This window comes from Populus trichocarpa, chromosome 4 (assembly GCF_000002775.5).
Source record: "Populus trichocarpa isolate Nisqually-1 chromosome 4, P.trichocarpa_v4.1, whole genome shotgun sequence".
NCBI classification, from domain to species: Eukaryota; Viridiplantae; Streptophyta; class Magnoliopsida; order Malpighiales; family Salicaceae; genus Populus; species Populus trichocarpa.
In genome coordinates, this window is record NC_037288.2 from 15,311,487 (window position 1) to 15,321,520 (window position 10,034).

The window sequence follows — 10,034 nt, forward strand, 5'->3', positions numbered from 1 at the left end:
AGTCAACATGTCAAACCAGCAAACCAGGTAATGGATTCCATTGAGATTAATAACTTTTTTTTCTTCTAAACTATTGTTTATTTAACTATATGATAACAAAAACAAATAATCACAATTAAAACATTTTTTTAAAACTATGATAACCTTATAGAAAGTAAAATGAAACAAGTTATAAAACTCATTTATCAATTAACCTAATATATATCGAAGGATGAAATTAAAAAAATGAATTTAAAAAGAAAAGAAAAGATAAATTAAACTCACCAAACTCATTAACATGCCTATGAACTTTCTAAAATTTAATAACATATTTTTTATGAAATTATTTTTTTAACTATATGATAAAAAGAAAAATCAACGGTCGCATAATCTATTTCAATTAGAAAAAAGAAGAAAAAAAGGTATGCCGCTAAACCTGCAAAGCGGGAAAACCAAGGTTACCTTGCCAAACTCGCAAATCAAGTCATTGACTGCACAAAGTTTAATAACCTAGTTTTTTTAAAATTATTTTTATTTAACTAAATTTTTTTTAAAACAGACTATATTGGTATGCTGAGATATTTTATTTAATATCGAGATAACCATATAAAAGGTAAATTAAAATATATTATCAACTTTCAATTCCCATAAACACATCATAGAAGGACCAAATTAATTAAAAAAAATCAATAACTAAAGGAAAATAAAGGGTTAAAATGCAAAAAAATAAAAATAAAATACAATAATGTGGATTACTATTGTAATCCACATTACTAATGGGTGTGGGGAACAGTCTTTTCCCCACACCTTTTAGCTTTATACTTAATAGTTTTTTAATTAAATAATTCTTTTGAGAATTATGACATATAGAATGTTCTTTTATTTTTCTTTGAAATTCTTTTCACAAAAAAATATATTTTCCGATAAGAAACGAGTTTGGCCTCAAAAGTAGGGACAAAATATTTGAACCAGTTAATTACAACTTAGTTGTTATTAGGTTACTTATCATGCTATGTTGCAAGTCAGGTTAATTTTTTTAAGATATATAAATCAATGTCGAAGTAGCGAGAATTTCTTTTACATTATTATTAAACCCATTTCAACGAGTTAAACTTGAAAACTACTGATCTGACTTTGTGTTTTTTAAAACTATGGTTTATTTAATAATACAAAAAAGACATGCACTCAAAAAATCGAGGATCAACCTAAAATCAAAATATTTTGTAAAGTACAAGCACTGTTTCTTAAACAAAAATCAATAATAGTCTTAAATAAAATTTAAAATAAAACATTCAAAGAAAATATATTAATAAATGTCATAAAATTATATCAAAAGTGTATTAAAAATCTAAAAAAAAACTTAAATTTTATATTAATTAAATATTTATGAGTTTTGTTTTCCATATTAGGCACTTATTCATTGAAAAAACTAAAGTTAAAATTCACATAAAAATTGAATAATAATTTTTTATTGTTTGTTTAAATATAAATCCGTAAAAATATTATAAAATAAAATAAAAATAAAAAAGGGGCTTGTGGACCTAGCCTAAGTAGCTTAGCATACTTGAATCTCTAAAAAACGGGCCTCTCAACGTAGTACCACACTTCTAGCCTTGTTTTTTTAATAAATGGTAGACAATTTATCATCCATCTCTTCTTTTTTGAGAAAAAAATAAGCAAATGATGGGTTGTTTGCTTCCTAAAATTCGACTATCATTGAGGCAGTTGAAAAATCAAGGGAGATGATTTTTTGGTCTAAAAATCCTTTTTCAATTATCGTTTTTATCTGAAAATACCTAAAAAACACCCCAAAAGACCTAAGTAAACCTATTTATGGCATCAAATAACTTAAAATAGGCTGAAAAAAAAAAAATTAACCTGAGTTGATAAAACTTTTGAAGTCTAGATCTACTATCATTCCAGGTAAGGAAAAGACTAAAAAACACCATAATAAAACTTCTCTCATTAAATGAAACCGTTTCAAACCGAGATTGACCTTTTTCATGGCTATAATCAATGTTAACCAACTAGTTTCTCTCTCCTTACTGTTTTCAAGTGAGTTTCCATCTCCTCTCTAACTCATGAACTAAAATCAGAAAAAATAAACTTTTGTATCAAAATAAAAATTCTCTAGTGTTATGTTATCCCTATATTCTCTCCATATTTTATATTGTAGTCCTTTATCTTTATGTTTTGTGTTTTTACTATGATTTATGACCTAAATTCTTCTAATTTGGCTATAGAAAAGTTTGATTAAAAGGAAAAAAAGTTTAAAAGTGAAAAACAAAAGTCAGTTGGTTCATTATTTATATGAATAATTAAACCAACCCTATGTTATTAAAAACAATTAAATAATTAAAAATTATAACTTAATAAATAGTAATATCGTTATTCTCTCAAAAATCTAAAGTTATAACCTCTACTTTATAATTAAGAGATTGGTTTGATAATTAACAAAGTATACCTAATTTCTTTACTTTTTTGTTTGAGTATTTGATCCACTATCGAAAAGAATTTAAATTTTTTAAACACACGAGGATCAAACTAATATGGCATAGGAGAGTCCTTTAATGGTCCTATTGATGCTGGGTTAGTTGAGTTTAGGCTAGCAATGCAAATGGATGAAACCTTTGATGTTGTTTGCTTTTAACTCATGGGCCAACTTTGAGGATGAATTTTTATCTCTTCATTGCATGGGAAAATAATCTTCTCCTATGTGGTTTTAAAGTTCAAAATGTGATCTTTCCATATCATCCAACAATGCATGCATTTGAATTTTTTACAAGAAGTTATGTTTGTTTTAGTTTTTAAGCTTTTTAAGTATCTATTTGTGTTTCATATAATTCAAAAACATGTGCTAGTTAATATTTATCTAGTTTTCTATCAAAGTCATTTATTTTGATCAAATTATGTTATTTTAGGTTTTCCATATACTTGGAGGGTTGTTTCAAGTATATATTTATGATTTATACCTTGTATGGGGATGTTTTAGCACAATTTGAATTGAAGTCTTTGACTCGGTCTTTCGACAACTTATCAAGTTTTGTATCTTCTTTGTGAGTGGTGGACTTTTACCTTAACCTTGTATCTCTAAAGTGGTGATTTGATTTGTATTTTTAGAGTGATGAGTTGTTCATTTCTATATCGTTTTGGCTTTATACTTTAAAGTGGTGAGAAAAAGCTATCATTTATGCGAGTAACATGTTACTTTGTGATATTCATAATATCCTAGTATCAAGTTGATATTAGAACTGTGGATTTACAACCATGGTTATTCATGGACATCGTGTGCAAGAATTCAAGAGGGACAACCATGCTCTTGAAATTGATGAAATGAGAAGGAAACTCTAACAACTTTAGGAGCATATTGATCGATTTGAGAATCAAGAACACAAATCAAAGTATGTTAGTCCTTTCCTTCATATACAACAAAATTATTTTAGTGATGGTTCTTCTTCTTAGCATAAAAAAGAAGTAATAAAATACCAAATCGAGAATATGATGTAAAAGTTAATGTTCTTGAAAATGGTTCTTCTAGATGATTATGGATGATATTAGAGGAGAAGTAATCAAAGTATGATTCTTTTGATGTAAAAGAAGTAATAAAATCTAAGATTTTTTATGATTCTGGATTCTTTATATATTGGAATTAACCACTAAAATTCAATGAGGACAAGGAAGATGATATTGGAGGAGAAGATTTTGATGCAAAAATCTTAACATATGATGAAACTAAGTATGCCAAAGAAGTTTATGTTATATCAGTTGAGGAGCACATTGTGAAGGTTGTTCTAGATTTTTTTTTTAATGAAGCAAAATGCAAATGATGTGCTTCACATGTGATTAACGAGAATTCTAAGATTCATGAGGTTGAAGTTGATGTTTTTAGACTGAAAAGTAATGAATTGTCAATGTTTTCAACAATGTTCCAATTTATTTTTTTATTAGATCGAAACATAATAAAATTAATAAAGGTGGGGGGAATCAAGTTGTTATTCTTAATTTCATGATAACTAAAGGAAGATCACGATATTAAAAGTAATGTTAAAGGATTCCAATCCAAGGCTTGCATAATGGATCATGAAAGTGCTTTGATTGGATATCCAAAAGGTCAAGGAAAGAACTATCTGAACTTGAGGGTGAGTTTTTCTTAACAAGAGGAACTTGGCATGAGAATGTCCTCTAATTATTATTTGTCTAGTTTTCTGTCAAAGTTATTCATTTGAATTTCAATTATGTCATTTTGATGTTTTCCTATACTTGAAGGGTAGTTTCTAGTACATAATGTTGAATCAAACTAGGTATTGAGATCTTTTGGCAAAATTTAAATTAAGAGTCTTTGACTTGACCTTTTAAAAAATTATCAAATTTCTTTATCTCCTTTGTATTTGTAAGTAGTAAACTTATACCGTAAATCTGCATCTTTAAAGTAGTGATTTATTTTGTATCTTTAGATTAAGAGTTTTTTTTTTTTTTGAAAAACAAACGTGAAAAAATTACAAAGAACATCAAATTAAAAAAGAATATCGATCTAAATATTGAAGAGTACTTAAAAATGAAAAACAAAAACACATATATATGAAATGTATTGAAATTATATTAACTAGTTAACTCAATTGGACATGTGAGATTCTATATAGTATTTTGGCTCGGCCTTGGGATAGAAATTGAATGTTTGAAAAAAAAAATTGTTTCCACGCATGAAGAACACCTATTCCTTTATGGGGTTGGAATTAATTGAAATAATTTGATTTGATTCTCTCTTTCATTTGGGTGCATGGAAAAACAATAAACATTCCTAGTAGGGGTCCATCGGAATGGTTGGGCTGCATGTGCACCACGTTGGCTGACGTGAAATTGATAGACCGTCCCCGTATGGTTTAACTAAGGCTGAGCTTAGATTGTCCCCTCATGATCTATCTATAAGTTATCTACAGAGAAAGTGAGAGAGAACAGATTAAAAGCTCCTTTGCCTAAAGGATGCCGCATGACTCAATGCTGACGGTTATATTGGCCAAGGGAATAAAGCTGGTCTCAATTCCCGCTTCAGGATTAACAAAAAAAAAAAAAAAGAACCAAACAAAGCCTCCGCTTTACATCCTGCCGCTCTTCATCATCTCGAACATATTTTATATGCTTTTCTTTATTTCATACAATATGTTATATGCTACAGATATATGAATTTAAGAGAGGAGAGAGAAGGGAAAAGCAAAGTTATGAATTCTTTGTACACGGAAGGTCGGTGATGGATTCCACGTCCAAAAGTAGGGAGGTCCTTTCTTTGCAGCCAATAAGGGGAAGATTGGCAATATTGTTATAAATTCCCTTACATATTTTCCCCCGAATAACAAAGTATATTACATACACAAATATGTCCTAGCAAGAAGGACAGCATATTAATGAAAAGGTTTGTAAAGAAATTACTGTTCTAAATACCTGGCATAATTAAGATAAAAGATGATGTGTATCGATCCTTTGTTGTTTCGTGGAAAGCAAGCTCAATTCATGATCGAGAGTAGTTCTGCAAGATGCTGGAATTAAGGGTGTAATGCTTTGTGGAAACAATTGCCAATATTTTGAGATTCATTGGTTCTTAAGTTTGTGCAAAATGGGAACTTCGCTTTCTGATTGTGGTGGTTCTGGGGTCTGTGTTTTGAAGGTTACCCACAAACCTCAAAGTTTCTCACAAAAAAATAAATTTACAACTCTGTCGATCGCTTAGTATGCTCTTCTCATGAAAACATGGAACGTCAGGAAAATCATAAACTGCAAATACACCAAGCTTTCCATGCTTGTATCCTGTTTGACAGTAATCGCCATTTAAGGAGAAAAGGAAAGGAAATAAAAGAAAACAATTAGATTATATTGTTTCACCAAGCAAGATTAAATAACAGCATTTGTATATAAATATATCTCAAATTTTTCTCTTTAAAGGGTTGCAAATGGTTTATACAAGTATGGTCCTTTACATATGTGGCATACACCTTCTGGCCCAAGGTCCCGCATCGTATACATTTTTCTTATTCTTATGCATAAATTTTAAATATTTAGACTACAATCAAAAGAAGGATTAACGAATGCTTAATTGAAACCTACGTTTTTACCTTTGTGGCAGAGGAAGCAAGATCAGAAATGGAAGCCGATGAGGTCGATGATGGACTTGAAAGGGCTGAGATCCCCACATTGTAGACCATGGTACAATCAGGTTGAAAGAGGCCATAATTTCTCTCTGATGTTGGTCCAGGCTTCATGTCCTCGTTGAACAAAGCAAACAAATAGACTTCTAGCTTCATGTTAGGCCGCAAAGGTGTACCTTCGTTCTTGAGTTGCCTCCTCAAAATATTTTTGCTATAGGCTGCTGCATTATCAACTATAGCACCAACTTCATCCGCGTCCCCTTTTGATGGCCAACCAGTCTCTGACACCCCAACTTCAATTCCACCAAAACCCATTCTGGCAATTGCAAAAAGAACAGCATCGACTTGAGCATACAGCATATTGTCGTAGTGTAACTTGGTGTAGGGGTCAACCATGCCTGCGTTAGGGTTAAAGAGCACATAATCCAAGGGTACCTCATCAGGTTTATCCTTGTAAGCGAAATATGGGTATGCATTGATCCAAAATGGTGCTTTAGTGCTTGACAAGAACTGTAAATATTGTGACATGATTCCTGAGACCTCAGTTTTGAAACTGCCAGCTGAAGGAGGGTATGATTCAGCGAGGACCGCTAAAGAATTGGGTGTTGAGACTTGAATGTAAGTATCTAGGCCTAATTGAGCAAGTGCGCCATGAATGCTGACTATGGCTGGAACAACAGAGGCTAGTAATGTTGTATCACTGTCGGTGAAGACCTCATTTCCTACAGCGATTCCTGTAATTCTTGTGGCCGGGAAATATGGCTTGATGTGGTTACTAACCCACTGAAGGGCTTGTTGAGGATCCATTAGAACAGCTAGCATTTGGTTTTCAACAGTGACAATCAGCTCAACGTTAGAGTTGGCAAATGCTGTCAATACTTGAGGATTGGTATCATAGATTCTTGCCTTTGTGAGCTTAAGGGAGCTCAAGAGATCAAGAACCTTCTCTGGCTGTGGCAAATTGTTGCCAACTTGACCATAGTTGATACCAAGGGATGTGACTCCACGTAGAAATCCATAATTGTCTGTTAACAAAGCAGGCAATAATTAACATTAGTGGAAACCCAATAAAAGAAGTAAAAAAAAACGTTGAAATGTACATTAATGTTGAAGCTTTGAGAATGAAACACTAAGGAAATATATAGAAATGCATTTAGTACCTGAAGAAGTTAGAAAAAGTAGAAGAAAAATATGAATTATGGCAATTCTTATACAAAACAACGCCATGGAGCAGAGGGGGGAGAGAGAGAGAGAGAGAGGATGAGGATTTTGGGAGTTCTAAACTGAGATGGGAAGAGAATAGATATAGAGAGAAGGAAGCCGTAAAGGGAAATTGTGAATTCTTTTCTTTACTTGTTCGAAAATTTTTAGAGGCAAGAGGTAAACTTCCTTCCCTGTTTTGCCTTTGGCTCTTGGCCTTTAGCTCTTAACTGGTGGCTCCAGGTGTGGTTTTCTCATTTTCTTCGTCATGATGGCTTTTCTTTTGGACTGGTTTGTCTCTTTCCAATTCAGTCCAACCATCAATTGTCTATTGCCAAAATACCCCCAGCCACTTTCTTCAGACAAAAGCAAAGGGAAACCCCCGTAATTGATTAAATACACAGTCAAGCAATTGGAGGATCCTGAAATCTGGAGTGGGGTAAAAGTTAATTATTATAAACATTAGGGTGATTGTTTTTTCGGTTATTATTTTAAAAAATATTTTTAGTTATGGCTTAAAAACAGATTTTAAATTAAAAATATGTATTTAGATAAAATTATTGTAAGATAGATTTTACATTTAAAATAAATAAAAAATATCTTTATAAATAAAAAAAAATTATTTTAAATTTTACATAACTAAAATTTAAAGTGTAATTAAGCATGAGCACAATACAAAAAATAAAAGCTATTTAATTAATAAAACAATTTTTTCTGCATAGTTAAGCAAAATTTAAAAGCTACTACAGTCACAAACATAGATAATAAGAGAATCTACTTTCAATTTTGTTATCGAAAATGCATCCATAGATTCTTTTACTTTTCAATTACCACTCCACAACTAGAATTTCGCTTATTATTAATGGATTGTTTCGTAGTAATTTAGATATTGATTCTGTTAGGAAAATATTTATTGATAACATTACGAATGATTATTATTTATCATAAAATTTTTTATTGATAATTTCTATTTTGTTGATAAATCTATTATTAATATAAACACTTATGTATTTACAAATAAAAAAACACGCCAAACAAAAAAATAATATCAGCATTGTAATGACCTCATTTCTTTTCCAAAAGTTTGAAAGAGTTTTTGATATATTTATTTATAACAAGTTATCGACTCAATAATTTTCACAACATGTATTCAATAATCTCAATAATTTTCACATTATTTGGGATTTCATCAACAGTACAGTTATTTGTAAGCTAAAAGAACATCAAAATTGATGTGGGTGGAATTATAATCTACTTAAAATAAACAATTTCTTTAAGTATATTATCCATGCTTATATTATATAAGTAAATATATTTTTTTCTTAATACAAAATTATATTACAATAAAATATGCTTTCTCCAATTACATCGTTTGATTTGAAAAAAATACATAAGTTCATGGAGATACTAATCAGCGTGATAATGTGAAGTACCTGGAGATTGTTATATATATAAATTAGGTGAGAATTGCTTTTCAATTAAACAAGAATTAGTTATTTTAACCGAACAGCCACGTTAAATTAAAAAAAATTTAATTATTTTGACTGACATATACATGCACACAAGCGTTCATATAATCCTTTATCAAGCAGTGTATTCTTATTCCATCACTTATTTTCACAATTTAATTTTGTTAAAAAAAAATTCTTTCGGACATGTCGTAAACATTAGCTAGTCTAATCCAGACATTTAATTTATTGCTAAATAATCTAGATTCTCTAATTGTCCATTACTGCGGACAGTAATCTCCAATCCAGGATTTAGTTTCTCTGATTATCTATTCACTATACTTCAATCCCATTAATCAAGGAATTCACCACTTAAATAGTCCATTAACCATGACACTAATCTCATTAATCAGAAAATTAGTTTCTCAATCCTCCCAGTATTAAAACATATTCTCATTAATTAACTAGAGATTAGTTTCTCAATCTAGTTAGTAATCAGAACACTAATCTTATTAACTAGAGATTAATTTTTACAGTTGAGCATCACGCATTTCAATTTAAACTAGGATATAATTACAGGATTTTCAACTATTTTTAAACAATTAATTAGATTTCTTGAAGGTGTCGGGCACTTACCTGAGGCTTGAATTCGTGAAGAAGTCTCTTGCTATTGTGCTGAACCCGCTGCCTCTCTTGTATAATTTGGCACGCAACATCATTTACCATTCAATCCTTAATTCATCATGAATTTGACTTTGTACTCAATTATTCCACTTCACTGCCATATATGAGTTTTACTCATTTAATATAGCATAACCACACTTATTCAAAATTCATTTCTTACACAACATTATGCATTTTCTCTCTCATAATTTTCTTTCTTAAGTAAACACAATTTTATTGCCTGATAACTTGTTCTCTCTTGGTTGACCTTATACACCATTAGAGACACCATGCTTTTCTGCATAATTTAAGACCCATCACAAGCAAATCTAACTCCATTGGTTCAATTCACAATCCGTTTACATTTTCTCCAATTTCAAATTTTAAATTTCAAATCCTAACACAAGATTCATGATTTAAACATCAATTCTTTCAATTAGACTAATATCCATCCATTTTTCATGTTAACAAACATAAATAAATCATAAAAACAACAGTTGAACCGGCCAAAATCATTAGCTCAAGATTCATGCCACACTAACATATCTAATATTTCAAATAATATAAAATCGATCAAATTGGTTATTTGAGATGAGTTTGTTACCTT

General features: G+C 30.3%; 1 protein-coding gene across 1 annotated transcript; it reads right to left on the reverse strand.

Annotated features, from left to right (window-relative positions):
- Positions 1-5,086: 5,086 nt before the first annotated feature.
- Positions 5,087-7,538, reverse strand: LOC7463006 (glucan endo-1,3-beta-glucosidase 11). The gene is made up of 3 exons (XM_002305967.4): positions 7,277-7,538; positions 6,084-7,141; positions 5,087-5,778 (listed from the first exon to the last, which is right to left on the reverse strand). The coding sequence occupies exons 1-3, from the start codon at positions 7,341-7,343 to the stop codon at positions 5,698-5,700; spliced, it is 1,206 nt and encodes a 401-aa protein (XP_002306003.3). The 5' UTR covers positions 7,344-7,538; the 3' UTR covers positions 5,087-5,697.
- Between the last annotated feature and the right edge of the window lie 2,496 nt (positions 7,539-10,034).

Excerpts from the sequence above, each read along its gene's own strand:
- LOC7463006 (XM_002305967.4), bottom strand. The coding sequence starts at position 7,343 with ATGGCGTTGTTTTGTATAAGAATTGCCATAATTCATATTTTTCTTCTA. Across the intron at positions 7,142-7,276 it reads ACTTTTTCTAACTTCTTCAG|ACAATTATGGATTTCTACGT; the intron begins GTACTAAATGCA and ends CTTTGTTAACAG. Across the intron at positions 5,779-6,083 it reads TTGCTTCCTCTGCCACAAAG|GATACAAGCATGGAAAGCTT; the intron begins GTAAAAACGTAG and ends ACTGTCAAACAG.